The sequence below is a fragment of the Macaca nemestrina genome, chromosome 20 (assembly GCF_043159975.1).
Source record: "Macaca nemestrina isolate mMacNem1 chromosome 20, mMacNem.hap1, whole genome shotgun sequence".
Lineage (NCBI taxonomy): Eukaryota > Metazoa > Chordata > Mammalia > Primates > Cercopithecidae > Macaca > Macaca nemestrina.
In genome coordinates this window covers 16,919,282-16,935,489 of record NC_092144.1, presented here as the reverse complement: position 1 = coordinate 16,935,489, position 16,208 = coordinate 16,919,282, and the positions used below count along the sequence as shown (strand labels likewise).

Sequence of the window (16,208 nt, the reverse complement as noted above, 5' to 3'; positions counted from 1 at the left end):
CCGCCTCCCGGGTTCACGCCATTCTCCGGCCTCAGCCTCCCGAGTAGCTGGGACTACAGGCGCTGCCACCTCGCCCGGCTATTTTTTGTATTTCTTAGTAGAGACGGGGTTTCACCGTGTTAGCCAGGATGGTCTTGATCTCCTGACCTCGTGATCCGCCCGTCTCGGCCTCCCAAAGTGCTGGGATTACAGGCTTGAGCCACCGCGCCCGGCCGCCAGGATGGTCTCGATCTCCTGGCCTCGTGATCCGCCCGTCTCGGCCTCCCAAAGTGCTGGGATTACAGGCTTGAGCCACCGCGCCCGGCCAGGGGTCTTCTATTTGATGGTAATGTTTTTTTTATCCAAGGCTGTCTTTGCTGCTCCTTATAGTATACCTACATCTCATTGATGTTCAATAAAAATTTAAGACCGGGCATGGTGGCTCACGAGCCTGTAATCCCAACATTTTGGGAGGCTGAGGCAGGAGGCTCACTAGAGCCCAGGAGTTTGAGAAAGCCTGTGCAACATGGTGAAACTCTCTCTACAAAAAATAGAAAAATTAGCTGTGCTGATTTTTTAAAAATTTAAAGCAGTGACAGATACAAACATAGATACTATTAGGCATTAAGATTACAACTGGGGCCAGGCGTTTTGGGTCATTCGTGTAATCCCAGCATTTTGGGAGGCCAAGGTGGGTGCATCACTTGAGGTCAGGAGTTCAAGACCAGCCTGGCCAGCATGGTGAAACCCTGTCTCTACAAAAAACACAAAAAAATTAGCCAGATGTGGTGGTGAGTGCCTGTAATCCCAGCTACTCAGGAGGCAGAGGCAGGAGGATCACTTGGAAGTGGAGGTTGCAGTGAGCTGAGATGGTGCCACTGCACTCCAGCCTGGGCTACAGGTTGAGATTCTGTCTCAAAAACAAAAAACAAAACAAAACAAAAAACTGGTTTTCACATGTTTTGTTTGTTTGTTTGTTTGTTTGAGATGGAGTCTTGCTCTGTTGCCCAGGCTGGAGTGCATTGGCGCCATCTCCGCTCACTGCAAGTTCTGCCTCCCAGGTTCATGCCATTCTCCTGCCTCAGCCTCCCGAGTAGCTGGGACTACAGGCGCCTGCCACCATGCCTGGCTAATTTTTTTTGTTTTTTTTTTTTGTATTTTTTAGTGGAGATGAGGTTTCACCATGTTAGCCAGAATGGTCTCAATCTCCTGACCTCATGATCTGCCTGCCTTGGCCTCCCAAAATGCTGGGATTACAGGCGTGAGCCACTGCTGCCGGCCTACAACTGGTTTCATATGTTAACTCATGTAATACCTCCAGCAACCTTGTGAGGCAGGACTTGTTATCATACTCATTCTACAGGTGGGGAAACTGAGGCACAAAGAGGTCACATGACCTGCCCAAGGCCATGCTGGTGATGAGAGGCAGAGTTGGGTTTTGAACAATGGCCTCACTCAACTCCATGCACATTCTGCATTTATGAAGCTCTTTCATGTGGGCTGGGGGCAGGAGGCCCTGTGGGGCTCAGCCTTTCTTACTATTTTAGGTGCCAGTGATACAGCGAGCAGGTTGCAGGGCAAGGGGCCCACATGGAACTGCCCAGTTAGGTATGTGGGGAGGGGGCCAGGCACGGTGGCTTAGGCCTGTAATCCTAGCACTTTGGGAGGCTGAGGTGGGCGGATCACCTGAGGTCAAGGGTTCAAGACCAGGTTGGCCAACATGGGGAAACCTCGTCTCTACTAAAAATACAAAAAAAAAAAAAAAAAAAAAAAAGCTGGGCATGGTGGCATGCTCCTGTAGTCCCAGCTACTCGGGGAGGCTGAGGCAGGAGAATCGCTTGATCCCAGGAGGCAGAAGTTGCAGTGAGCCAAGATGTGCCACTCCAGCCTGGGCTACAGAGGGAGACTCCAACTAAAAAAAAAAAAAAAAAAAAGAGGGGAGGAATGGCAGAGTTTCACTGGGGTCAGGGCCCAATCAGAGGAAGGGATAGGGGCTGGGGGACTCCAGAGAGGAGAAACAAAGGCTCAGCTTGGGGCAGTCAGGGAAGGCTTCCTGGAGGAGAGGATATTCAGACAAGACATTGATGGATGAATAGGAGTTTTCCAGTTACACAGTGGCATGAAGGGTGGGATCCAGTCAGAGTGTGGGTAAGGACCCATGGGCTGGGTGGCTTAGAGACACAGAGAGAGACCTAGACAGGATGCAGTAGACCTGCAAAAAGACTGCACAGAGAGAGGCTAAGAGACACATGACTGAGAGAGAGCAGTGGACAGAGTCAGAGGAACAGAGACCCAGGGAGAGAAAGAGACCAGTCAGCAGAGTCAGAGACACCGAGAGGTAGAGACAGAGGAAGAGAGATACTCAGGAACAGGACGATCTGCTTCGTGCTGGTGCCGGGTGTACACACAAGAGCTTGCGTTTGCCTGTACTTGCTTGAGTATTGCAGGGAGGAGTTTGCCTAGGTTACCAGGGCAGGAATGTCCATGCATAGGTCGGGGGGACACGTGCACCATTTCAGTGCAGGTGGGGGTCTGCACGGGAGGAAACCTGCTTGGGGGCCGCCCTCGCCCTTTGTCCCACCTGCAACGAGGAGGTTTGGGGCGGGGCGCCCCTTCCCGGAGCCAGGCCCTTTAACGCCCCCCCAGCCCGCAGCGCCCCCGCCCCATCAGGCGTCCCTGGGCTCCGCCTGCCAGCCCCGCATCGGCGCCACGTCAGGCGCTGTCCGCGCCCCCGGTGCTGAACCAAGATGGCCGGTGGCGGCCGGGCCCCGGCGTGAGCCAAGCGCGGGCTGCAGCCGGGAGATGCCCCAGCCCAGCGGCCGCTGAGCCCGACCCGACAGAGCCGGCCCGGCCGCCTCCGGTCCGCCTGCGAGCCCGGAGACATGTCTCTGCTGTGCGTTGGAGGTAGGAGGCGAGGCTGGGGGTCGGGGTACCCGTTTGGACGCGGGCTGGGCTCGGGGTCCGCATGGATGCGGCTCCTAGGGGGATCCTGGGGGGTGGCCCGAGTCCAGGCGGCTGGACTTTTGAGAGGGGTAGCCCTTGTCGACGCAGCAGGGCCCCGGAAGGGATGATCCGGCAGGGCTCTCGGGGGTCCTGGTGGCCACTGCTGGAGGGGTCGTGTGGATGCGGCTGAACGCGGAGGCCCGTGTGGACGTGGACGGGGATCCGGGGTTCTACCTGGAAACGATTTAGACTGGGGCGTCTGTGTAGACCGGGTTTTTAGAGGGTCAGTGAGGAAGAGTATGGGCTGGGTGGTTTGATTGAAGCCTGCAGGGGTACTTGGAAGGGATCTGGTGTTGTGGGCTGGGTTGCGGGTCCTCATGGACGCGGACCCGGCTGGAAATTCGAAGGAGAGTGCGGCGGGAGGGTTCTCCAAGCCGTGGGGATGTAAGATATGGGTAGAGGGGCTTGGCCATCAGGACATCCACGAGTTCTAGGACTCTCCCAGCCCTGGGTGTAAAGAGGACTGGAGTTGGGGGAGTGTGGAGACAGGAGACCCCTCCCAACGTCCAGAGAGGGCTGTGACTGGGGGTCTGGGGGCGCTTTTCCAGTTAACTCTTTGGTCTCCCGAGTGAGGGGGTTGGAGGAATGGCCAGAAGGTCTTCCCGCTCCCTGCCCCCTCCGGTTCTCCCAAACACGTTTCAGGGCCTTCTTGGCAGGGAGCCTACTTCTTGGAAGAGCAATGTCCCCTGGTCCCCCTCCCGGCCCATCCTCACCTCACCCACTTTGCGCTGGAGAGAGGGAGGGAGGGAGACGTGGGGTGGCGGGGGGAGCTATTTTGGGGCCAGAACGCCATCTGCACAGAGGCCCACGCCCAGGCCCACGCTATGCGTTGGGGTTGGGGGAGGGAGGGAGACGTGGGAGGGGCATGACCCCCTACCCCACACCTTTATGGCTCTGGGGTTGGGGAGAAGCCAGCCCACCCGAACCCAGGCGTTCTGGGCACTCCTGTTTGAGAACTCAAGCTCTGGGAGACCTTGGGCGGCAAGGGTGGAGGTGGACCGCCGTTCAACGCTTACAGAGCTCTGAACCCCTGGTTCTTAAGGACTGGGGTCCCCCCATCACTCCCACCTACTTCAAGAAGGCTGGGGTGGGGGAAGGGGTGTGTCGGCCAAGCCTGAGACGGCAGGCTTCGGGAGACCTGGAGCGACAGGAAGCGTGTGTGTGCTGAACTCCTGCTGCCTGGGCCCAGGGTGGGCAGGCCTGGGATCCGGGAACCGCCCCCGCTGCCCCTCCTCCTCCCTCCCCTCCCCCTCGGCCGCTTCATTCACAAACCCTGCCCCGCCCGCCCGCTCCCCGCCGCGGCGGCTTCCGAGTGCAAATCAGGCCGGGATGGGCCGGCGTGGACGCGGGTGTTCTTAAAGGGACAGGGGCCTCCTTTCTCTAAGCTCGTTTCTGCTGGACGGGGCTGGGGGTGGTGGAAGAAGGGTCCCTAGAGTCAAAGGTCAACTCTTTCAGCCCCTAGCCTCCAGGCTTATGGAGTTAAGGGAGTAGGGAAGTGAAGGAGACCCCTAGGTGGCCTCCACCGCCTAGGCCTGAGGACGGAATGGGAGGAGAACTTGAATGTCCAGACCCCCTACTGACCTCTCCCCCTGCCCTAAGTAGCCGGGCTCTTAGAGGCGGCACTGGAGGAGGTTCCGACGTGGGTGTTCCTGGCAGACTCCTCTGTCCTCTCTCTTCTCCCCCCAGCATCCCGCCCCACCCCGCCTCACATCCTTCAAGTTGGGCTTCTCTGGAAGGTTTGCCTAGTGGAGTGAGGGGGGTGGGGATCTCACCCTTAACGCAACGTTGAGCCTCTGACGCAAACAGGAGGCTCGGCTGCGGGGGTGGCATTAAGGGGGGGCAGCAGGAGGCAAGAGGGATGAGGCTTCCAGAAACAGAGACGTGGGGGGAGGACTGTGCTGGATTCTGTGGACCTTATAGAGAGGGACACAGCTGAGTGGAGAGGAATTGCTGGGAGGGGCAAGGCTGGGGAAGAGGTTGACGGGGGTGGGAGGTAAGGCCCTGAGGTGTAAAGGGAGGTGTGAGGTTGGAGTGAGGAGGAGTAGGAGGCAGGGAGGGGTGGGGAGAAGAAGAAGTGCTGGGTGAGGCCAGTCTCCCAGGAAGAGGTGGGACGGTGCCCAGAGAGAGGAGGGGCTGGGATGGTTGAGCAGGAGAGATGGGGAGTGTTGGGGTGGGCTTGGCAGGAGTAAAGCTAGGCTGAGATGCGTTGATGTGTTGCCTGAGCTCAGTTGAGGAAATACCTGCCCCGCCTCCCCTCCACCGGGGACCCACAGGCGTTTGCCAATCCCTACACACATTCATACCCAGACTTGTTCCTGTGTGGACACAAACGCTTAGGATGCACGAAGGCTCCACGCAGACCATGTGCCTGGGAAGGCGCATTCCATAGGCACACGTGTGTACTCAAACGCCTGTGTGAACACAAGCATATACATGTATATAGGACACAGTCTGCCACTACAGATATAGTCCTGGCAACACACGCGTGAGTGTGTGTGTGTGTCTGCCAGCACGCATATAGATGTATCCACGTGTGTCTGATGAATGTTCACAATATACATGTCACATAAAGATCCATTCATGTCCAGCTGAGCTCAGTGGCTCAGGCCTGTAATCTCATCACTTTGACTTTGGGAGGCCAAGGTGGGCAGATCACTTGAGGTCAGGAGTTCAAGACCAGCTTGGCCAACATGGTAAAACTCTGTCTCTACTAAAAAAATACAAAAAATTAGCCAGGCTTGATGGCGTGCTCCTGAGGAAGGAGAATCACTTGAATATGGGAGGTGGAGGCTGCAGTGAGCTGAGATCCTGCCACTGTACTCCAGCCTGGGCAACAGAGTGAGACTCTGTCTCAAAAAAAGAGATTCACTCATGTCCTAACGCTCAGACATGTACCCATAAATATCTGTTAAGGTCCCCAACCCCATGAAGCACACATATATTCATATAAGCATATGTCAAAGCCATGTGTGTACGCACATGACAACACTTGCCTGGACATTCAAACCACCCCCTTTCAACAAGTGGATGATGATGCATACAAGTAAATACACATTTGAGTATTTCATTGCACACAAGTGCATACATGTATGCATATAAACAAATACAGCTGCCACAGAACTGCATCCATGTACACGTGCAAACATCAATATGTGTGTTTTCCACCTATCACCCACAAGCTCACACACACCAGTGTGTCTCTGATGTAGTGACACCCCACTCCCAGACACACATGTGCAGACTCCCACCTGCACTGAAATGGTGCACATACCCTGCACACATGCACGCTCATATCCATGTACAGGCAGGCGCCTGCCTGCTCTGGTAAGATAAGCCAACTACTGCTGCAAATATCCAAGCAAGTATAGGCAAATGCAAGCTCTTGTGTATACACCCAGCACCAACACATAGCAGACCACCCTGTATGATTCATGGGCCTTATTTTTGCCCCCTTCATTTACTTATCCACGTGGAGTCCCGCTGCTCCCCAACATTTTAATCCACTCGCGAGGTCCTGGCAGGATCCTGAGGCTGTGAATGGCAAATGCTACCTGGTTCCTTCGTGGAGTCACTCATTTTATTTATGCAACAAGCATTAATTGAGCATCAACTGTATGCCAGCCACTGTTCCTGGCTCTGGGGACCCAACCCTATTCCTATTCACCACCCATGCACCTCCTATGGAGTTAGAATGAAAGAGGTGAGGGAGGGCTAAGGGAGCTGAGGAGTGGGGTATCCAGGGCTCTCTTCCTCTGGGAAGCCTGCCCTGATTGCACCACCACCACCATTTATTTGAGTCTCAGAAGATGTGATGAGGGAGAGATTAGCAGGAGGGAGATGATGCTCTGGGTGGAGGGAACAGCATGAGCAAAACCATGGTGGTGTGAAAGGTCAGTTCCAGATCTTCCTATGTGCTTCACAGCATTTTGCACAGACCACTTGATGTTTTGTTTTGTTTTGAGACAGAGTCTCACTCAAAACTTGTTACTCAGGCTGCAGTGCAGTGGCACGATCTCAGCTTGCTGCAGCCTTGACCTCCAGGGCTCAAGCGATCCTCCCGCCTCAGCCTCCCAAGTAGCTGGGACTACAGGCATGCACCACCACACCCGGCTAACTTTTATTTTTATTTTTTTATTTTTTGCAGAAACAGGGTTTTGCCCTGTTGTCCAGGCTGGTCTTGAACTCCTGGGCTCAAGTGATTCGCCCTCCTCAGCTTCCCAAAGTGCTAGGATTACAGGTGTGAGCCACCATACCAACTGATGTTTTAAAGGCTCTATAAACATTTTATGAATAAATGACATGAACAAATCAGTGAATTTAGGTGAGGGCAGGTTTGCTTCACAACTTACAATAATATCAACAACAAACTCCATTTATCCAGCTTTTGTTTGTTTGTTTGTTTTGTTTTTTAGAGACAGTCTCACTGTGTCACCCAGGCTGGAATGCAGTGGTGTGATCTCGGCTCACTGAAACCTCCACCTTCTGGGTTCAAGCGATTCTCCTGCCTCAGCCTCCCAAGTAGCTGGGATTACAGGCATGTGCCACCACGCCCAGCTAATTTTTGTATTTTTAGTAGAGATGGGGTTTCTCATTTCTACTAAAAATACAAATACATCTCTAGTGGCCAAGCTGGTCTCGAACTCCTGACTTCAAGTGATCCTCCTGCCTTGGCCTCCCAGTGTGCTGGGATTACAGGCTGGAGCCACTGTGCCTGGCCCAGCATTTCATAGGCACAATGTTGAGGATTTTTATGTCCATGCCCTCTTTAACTCTCACAGTAGCCCTATTGTACAGATGAGGAAAACTGAGACTCAGGGAGCTTTAACAACTTGCCTGGGCCGGGCGCGGTGGCTCAAGCCTGTAATCCCAGCACTTTGGGAGGCCGAGACGGGCGGATCACGAGGTCAGGAGATCGAGACCATCCTGGGTAACACAGTGAAACCCCGTCTCTACTAAAAAATACAAAAACTTAGCCGGGCGAGGTGGCAGGCGCCTGTAGTCCCAGCTACTCGGGAGGCTGAGGCAGGAGAATGGCGTGAACCCGGGAGGCGGAGCTTGCAGTGAGCTGAGATCTGGCCACTGCACTCCAGCCTGGGTGACAGAGCGAGACTCCGTCTCAAAAACAAAAACAAAAACAAAAACAAAAACAAAAAAAAAACAACTTGCCTGGTGTAACAAAGCCAGAGGTGGAGCTGACTGACTCCAGAGCCTACTGGGGTTGGCAGAAGAAGGTTGAGCCTTCTGTCAGCCCCCAGGACCTGGGAGACAGCCAAGTCCCTTCTGTGGGGTGAGGATCTGCCCTGGGATAGCCTCCTTCTATTTATTTATTTATTTATTTATTTATTTATTTATTTATTTAAGAGAGAGTCTGGCTCTGATGTCCAAGCTGGAGTGCAGTGGCACAATTTCAGTTCACTGTAACCTCCGCCTCCTGGGTTCAAGCAATTCTCCTGTCTCAGCCTCCCGAGTAGCTGGGATTACAGATGCCCAACACCATGCCCAGCTAATTTTTTGTATTTTTAGTGGAAATGGAGTTTCACCATGTTGGCCAGGCTGGCTTCAAACTCCTGATTGTCAAGTGATCTACCTGCCTTGGCCTCCCAAAGTGCTGGGATTACAGGCATGAGCCACCGTGCCCAGTCAGGATTGCTTTCTTCTTTCATGCATCTAGTAAACAGACATGTCACAATCTCTCCATTCATCGGTGCTGTTCCCCTGCCCCTTGCCTAAGAAGCCTTCACACATCCCTCTGTTCCTGGCTACTCAGTCTCTGATACCCTCCAGGTAGGAGGAGCTGCATCTAGGTCTTAGCTTCTACCGTCCTCGTGGGATGCCCTCCAGAGTTGCATCTTCAGGACTGCAGCCTAACCCTTTCCCTAACCTGGCCTCACTTTTCTTCCACACACAATGAACCTCTTCTGCAAGGTGCCAATAAGGGCATTCTGGGTCCAGCACGCCTGAGTGTGAATTCCTAAGTCCACCACTTCCTGACAAGTCCTACATCCTCTGCATTCCTTGCTGTGCTTATCTGTGGAATGGGCACAGGAGTAACACCCACCATCTATGTTTGCCAGAACTCTCCAATGAGGCTTGCAGAGCCCTTGGCACGACGCCCAGCCTACGGGAAGGCCCAATAATCATGAGCAAAAGACATGAAAAATCAATGATGGGCCGGGCACGGTGGCTTACGCCTGTAATCGCAGCACTTTGGGAGGCCGAGGCGGGCGGATCGCCTGAGCTCAGGAGTTCAAGACTACCCTGGGCAACATGGTGAAACCCCATCTCTACTAAAATACAAAAAAATTAGCTGGGTATGGTGGCGCGCGCCTATAGTCCCAGCCTTTCAGGGGGCTGAGGCACGAGAATCGCTGAAGCCCCGAAGGTGGAGTTTGCAGTGAGCCGAGATCGCGCCACTGCACTCCAGCTTGGGCTACAGAGTGAGACTCCTTCTCAAAAAAAAAAAAAAAAAAAAAAAAAAAAAAAAAAAAAAAAATCAGTGATGATGTTTTCATTAATGGGGACTAAAAGCTTTCTGGAAGGCGGTTCTAAGTGTAGGACATTTCCGAGAGTCCACTGCATTCTGCGGCCTGAGGAGCGCTCCAAGAGACTTCCCCAGGTCCACTCGCAGGAGGGAGCCAAGTTCATTGAGGGTACAAGGGCGGGGACCGAGCATTCAGCACCGTGGACAGCGCCTGCCGGGGCCACTGGGGGACAGCTCTTAGCTCAACCTCCCAGGGCTGCTGGAGGAGGTGACGTCATTCCTTCCATGAATTACTATTTAATGAGCACCTACTATAGGCTAGGCCTAGTTCTAAGTGGTACATGGTAAACAACACACACAGAAATTCCTGATTCCTGAAGCTCTCTGGAACTCCATGTTCTTGGTGTTTTTTACACTGAAGGCTCAGTCTGGCTCTGGTCTATTTGTGTCAACGGAGGATAAGGGTCCTCATTTAGTCTCTCCCAGATGCGAAACCAGCAGAGCTGAGGTCTTTTATCCTAAAGCCCATCCATCTCCCGCTGAAATGCCCTCCACCAACATCACACACAAAACGATCAAATCTCCTAGAATCTATTTCTGGATTCTCTACGCTTCCTCCCCTCCCTCAAGCTAATCCTGGGGTGGGTGGGCTTTCAGAAGCCCTAGACAGCTGGATCTCCACCTCCTGTCTCCCCACCCCATTCCACGTGGCAGGTCAGGGAACGAGTGCCCCCAAGAGTCCCTGGAGTCCCCCTTAATTAGAATCAGGGTCAATCAGCCATGTGGTTCATGCCTGTAATTCCTACACTTTGGGAGGCCGAGGTGGGAAGATCGCTTGAGCCTTGAAACCAGCCATGGCAACATAGTAAGACCCCATCTCTACAAAAAAATAAAATAAATAAAATAAAAAGGAATAGCCAAGCATGGTGGTGCGCACCTGCAGTCTGTGTTACTCGGGAGGTTGAGTGGGGAGGATTGCTTGAGCCTGGGAGGTCGAGGCTGTAGTGAGCCATGATCATCACACCACTGCCCTCCAGCCTGGAGTCTGGGCAACCGACAGAAACCCTGTCTAAAAAAAAAAAAAAAAAAAAAAAAAAAAAAAAAAAAAAAAAAAGGAGAGAAAAGAAAGAAAAAGAAAAGAATCCAGGGTGTTCAAATCCTAGAATCCAGGGCAGAGACACCTTTAGAACACAACCAAATAATAAAAACAGTAATGATACCAGTAATAATAATAGTAGTATATACGACACTACAATCATGATTCTGCAGAAGGGGTGAGGGAAGAAGAGGAGGGAAGAAGAGGAGGAGAAAGAAGAGGGAAGGGAGGTCAGCCACTCTGTCTCCCCATTTTCCAGATGCAGAAACTGAGGCGCCGAGCCAGGCTGCAGGGGTGTCCCGCAGCCTGAACTCCTGCTTCAGCCTCCCGGGTTCAGCCACTACATTCATCAGTCAGCGCTGCTGGGGGGCCCCAAAGACCTTTGAGGCCGCATGACGCGGTGTCTTCACCCGCTCGTCGCTGGGGACGGCAGTGGGCACCCCCCTCGTCCCCGCCCCCCTGCCCGCCGGCGCGCCGCCCACGCCCTCCGCGCGCCCACGCTATAAATAGCCTCGTGCGTGTGACCCGAAGCCCGCTGGAGCCAGCTGGGGAAGGGTGGTGCTTCCGCCCCGCTGACCCTGATACCGCAACCCGGCGCGGGCGGGGAGGTGGCGGGATATGACGACGAAGACGGTGACTCAGGGACCATTTACTGACCGGGGAAGACGGGGAGAGAGAGTCGGTTCCTTCTCTGAGCACCCTTCCTCCTCCAAGCCCCTCCCCCTGAGACCACCCTCCTCTCTGCGCCTATCCCCTTTCCCGAATCCCCTCCCCCACCGCGAACCCCCTTCCCTCCTGAGGACCCTCTCTCCACTCTCGGCCCCCTTCCCTGTCCCCTTTTCCCTCTGAGACCCCTCTCCCACTCGGAGCCCCAGCGATGAAAAATCGTGGATGTCCTCACCCTGGACCTGGGCAGGGCGCTAAGGGCCGGAGCCTGGCTTCAGCTGTCAGAGGGTACAGCCCTTCAGCCGGTCCCCCACTGCCTGAGGACCCCAACGGAGATCATTCCCCTCCAGCCAAGAGAGGCTGCGGGAAGGAGCTGAGGCTTAGGGAAGAGGAGCCAATTGACCAAGGGAGGGGCACAAGAAGGGCAGAGACAGTCAGAGAGAGAAGGGGAGAACAGAGAGGAAAAGAAGTCGACCAGAGTGGAGAGAAATAGAACAGGGAGGAGGGAGATGAGAGACAGGGATGGGGAAACAGAGAGAGGCTCACACACACAGAAAAGATCAAGGAGCTACTGGGCTCCCCTCTGAGCCTAAATCCATGGTTTATAAAACGGGGCACAGTTGGAGGAACTTCAAGTGAGCCCAGCTCAGGCTAGACCCCAGTGAGGCCCCCCCAGAGCCTGTCACTTTCCCATCCCCATACGCATCCCCACCCTTCTCCCCCAACTGCCTCTCCTCTCCCCAGTGTCTCCTCCACCTGCGTGCCCCCCCAGTGGAAATCTTTCCCTCTCTCTCTTTTATTAATAATAATAAATAATATTATTTTATTTTATTTTATTTTATTTTTTGGAGACAAGAGTCTCGCTCTGTCACCCAAGCTGGAGCGCAGTGGTACGATTTTGGCTCACTGCAACCTCCACCTCCCGGGTTCAAGTGATTCTCCTGCCTCAGCCTCCCGAGTAGCTGGGACTACAGGCGTGCACCACCACGCCCAGCTGATTTTTGTATTTTTAGTAAAGACAGGATTTCACCATGTTGCCCAGGCTGGTCTCGAACTCCTGACCTCATGTGATCCACCCACCACAGGCTCAAAGTGCTGGGATTACAGGTGTGGGCCACCATGCCTGGCCTCTTTCTCTCTTTTAAATTATTATTTTTAGACATGGGATCTTACGACATTGGCTAGGCTGGTCTTGAACTCCTGGGCTCAAGGGATCCTTCTGCCTTAGCCTCCCTAGTAGCTGGGATTACAGGCATGTGCCTCTATGCCTGGTGCTCTCGCTGTCTCCTTGTGTCTCTATTTCTCTCCATCTGTCCAGACTCTCCTCTCTTGCTTTCACGCCCATCATTTCTTCCTCTCTCCTCTCCCTATATGAGTCCCTCCAGCTATGGTGCCTTTCTCAGCCTCTGTCAGCGTCCCCTCCACCCCCAACCCCGTCACCATTCTCCCTCCTGCCCCTTCCCCTGCCCACCCCTTTCACAGAGAGTTCCCACCCCTCCAGACTGGACCTCCTCCAGGAGCCTGGCCCAAAGCTCCTGCTGGGCACATTCCTGAGTGTTCCTGAGCCTCTTTCAGTCCCAGGGGTGAGGTGCTGGGTGGGTGCGCTCCCTGGGGGTTAGGTGGAGCTGAGGATGTGAGAGAGAAAACCAGACCTAGAAAAAAAAAAAAAAAAAAAGACAGAGATGGAACCAAACTGAGATGAACCAGAGAGAGGGATTCACTTGCCTACAGTCACACAGCTCTGGAATCTGAACCCAGCTCAAACCAGCACTCACCTCTCTCAAGGCCCAGCCAAGGGCTGCAGTGCAGTTGCACAGTCTCGGCTCACTGCAACCTCTGCCTTCCAGATTCAAGCGATTCTCCCGCCTCAGCTTCCCGAGTAGCTGGTATTACAGGTGCGTGCCACCACGCCCGGCTAATTTTTGTAGTTTTAGGATAGACGAGGTTTCCCCATGTTGTTCAGGCTGGACTCGAACTCCTGACGTTAAGTGATCCGCCTGCCTTGGCCTCCCAAAGTGCTGGGATTACAGGCATGAGCCACCGCGCCTGGCCAGGAACAGACAGTCTTCACTGACATGTGTTTAGGGCCATCACACTTCCCCCGCTCTTCATGAGAATTATCTCTTCACTGGCTCCACTCAGGTGCCTTTTGTGAGACAGAAATTCAAGAGATGAGGACAGAGATACAAACCCGGGATGGGAGGCTGTGACATCTGCCCATAGAAACACAATTCTGTTTCTAGGAATTTATCCTTCAGCTCGCTAGTACACACTCTTCAAGACATACTGAAAAAACATGAAGGATTAGAACAGTGGGTGTCAAATGCTGCCATTTGTCTTGGAAATCAAGCAAGACGAACGTGGGTATGATTGCCGACGCATGGACCATCTCCAGTGGTACAAGGAACTGCCAACGTTGATTGCATCTGGGAGGGAGACGAAGAGCTGGGATGGAAAGAGCTTTATTCTCGGTGTCTAATCTTTTGGTTGTTTTGGATTTTACAACATGTGCATGCACTGCCTACACAAACAAAGACACTAGTTTGAAAAGGAAAAAGGGAGAAGAAAAGAGGGAAGAAACAAAAGGGGCAGGTGCGGTGGCTCACGCCTGTCATCCCAGCACTTTGGGAGGCCAAGGCAGACAGATCATCTGAGGTCAGGAGTTCGAGATCAGCCTGGCCAACATATAGTGAGACCCAGTCTCCACTAAAAAATACAAAAATTAGCTGGCCCGTAGTCCCAGCTAAATTGCTTGAACCTGGGAGGTAGAAGTTGCAATGAGCTGAGATGGCACCACTGTACTCCAGCCTGGGCAACAGAGCAAGACTCGGTCCATCAAAAAAAACAAAAAAAAAGAAAGAAAAAGAAAAAGAAAAAAATAAAGGAAAAGGAGGGAAGAGCTCAGTGTGGGAGAAGATTGGGGGTGGGAGTAGAGAATTAGTGGAGGAAAAAGATGTGGAGGACAAAAGCAAGGTGTGAGAGGTGTTGGCAGTGGAAACTGAATACCCGTTGAGAAGAGCCAGGATGGGGTGAAATGGCTTATGAATCTCTTGGGGCTGTGGGATTATGTGAAATGTGAGAAGACTGGACCTCGGCGGGGGCGGGGGGCGGTGCCTGACATATATTCAGGTTGCACTTCCCACAAGCAAGTGGGGCTGGACGATCTCTGTCAACCCTCCAGCCAGGACCCGGGTGTCTCCATGTGCATTACTTTTGGTTGTTTTTGAGAGAGTCTCACTCTGTTGCCCAGGCTGGAGTGCAGTGGCATGATCTTGGCTCACTGCAACCTCCACCTCCTGGGTTCAAGTGATTCTCCTGCCTCAGCCTCCCGAGTAGCTGAGACTATTGGCGCCCACCACCACACCTGGCTAATTTTTGTATTTTTAGTAGAGACAGGGTTTCACCATACTGGCCGGGTTGGTCTCGAACTCCTGACCTCAGGTGATCCAGCTGCTTCAGCCTCCCAAAGTGCTAGGGTTATAGGTGTAAGCCACCGCGCCTTGCCCTCCACAAGCATTTTGACAGCCAGCTCTCTGGGTTGCTACGTTCCACCTCACCCAGCCTTCTTTGAGGCTTTCCCAAACCCTAGGAGCATTTGACATCGCAGACTGAGCTGGACAATTGAGGGAGAGGTCTTGCTGACCTGACAGGGCTGGTGGAGTTATCAGAGATTGTCTTTATCCTCGCCTTCTTCCTCTCCACCTCCTCAACTTCCCCTCTTCTTCTGGGGCAATCCTGGAGGGCTTCCTGTAGGAGGCCTTTCCCACCATCTGCCCAGCTCTTTCTTTCTAATCTTGTTCAATTGTGGGTAAAGGCACAGCTAGTTGGGAGCTTGGGGAATTTGATGAGGACAGGGGATGCAGGGAGGGGACAGGTAGGGAATGCTCTCAGTGTCCAAATTTCCTTCCATTCTAGGGTTGCCTGTGCTCATCTGTCTGATGGCTTCTCTCTCTCCCTCTCATCCCTGCCTCCTCTTTCCTACCTCTCCTCCTCCCCTTGTCTCTGTCTCTGACATTGTTTCTATCTTTATCTTTTTTAACATCTGTCTCTTTTGCTTTTTATCTTTGCCTGTCTCTCCTCTGTGTCTCTCTCCTTATGTCTCTATCTTGATGTGTCTCTGAATCTCTCTGTATCTTTGCCTTTCTTTTCCCCACATCTCTCCCGTCTCCCTTCCCTATCTCTGTCTCTCTCCACAGTCAAAAAAGCCAAGTTTGATGGTGCCCAAGGTAAGTAGCTTCTTTTGCTGTCCTGTCCGGTGTTGTCTGTCTGTCTGTCTGTCTGTCTGTCTCTTGGAGAAACTGGGGAGGGGGTCCCAGCCCAGACTTAGACTTGGGCTTTATGTCTTCGGAGCATCAGGAGAGGGGTCAGAGGATTAAATAGGGGGAGGGGCAGCCCTTGGCCTGGGGTCCCTGCAGTTTGTATGGGGGTCCGCGGGTCTCCCCAGCCATCCTTGGAGACTCTGTAAGGGGTGGGGCTTGCCCTGAGCCAATGGCTCTTCCCAGGGTCCTAAGAGGCAGAATGGGGACTCTTAGATGGGGCTACAGGTGGGAAAAATGAAGCTGAGAGGCGAAAGGAGTTTCTTTCTTTTCTTTCCTTCTTCTTCTTCTTTTTTTTTTTTTTTTTTTTTTTTTTGAGACAGAGTCTCCTTCTGTTGGAGTGCAGTGGTGTGATCTCAGCTCACTGCAAACTCTGCCTCCAGGTTAAAGCAGCGATTCTCCTGCCTCAGCCTCCCAAGTAGCTGGGATTACAGGCGCCTTCTACCACGCCCAGCTATTTTTTTTATTTTTAGTAGAGATGGGGTTTCGCCATGTTGGCCAGGCTAGTCTCAAACTTCTGATCTTAATCCGCCCGCCTTGGCCTCCCAAAGTGCTGGGATTGCAGGCGTGAGCTACCTTGCCCTGCCTTTTTTGTATTATTATTATTTTTATTTTAAATTTTTATTTTTTGAGGCTGGAGTGCAGTGGTGCAATCATGCCTTACTAC

At 53.2% G+C, this 16,208-nt stretch overlaps 1 protein-coding gene across 8 annotated transcripts in view; it reads left to right on the top strand.

The window, feature by feature from the left end:
* Positions 1-2,704: 2,704 nt before the first annotated feature.
* Positions 2,705-16,208, top strand: part of LOC105486735 (unc-13 homolog A) — a 92,114-nt gene continuing 78,610 nt past the window's right edge. For 5 of the 8 annotated variants that reach the window (XM_071086778.1, XM_071086780.1, XM_071086777.1 and 2 more), the window contains exons 1-2: positions 2,706-2,883; positions 15,422-15,451. In XM_071086778.1, the coding sequence (XP_070942879.1) occupies positions 2,862-2,883; positions 15,422-15,451 (52 nt within the window). In that variant the 5' untranslated portion in view covers positions 2,706-2,861. Of the gene's footprint in view, positions 2,884-15,421; positions 15,452-16,208 lie in introns of all 8 variants that reach the window. The other 3 variants (XM_071086776.1, XM_071086774.1, XM_071086775.1) reach the window with 2 other exon arrangements.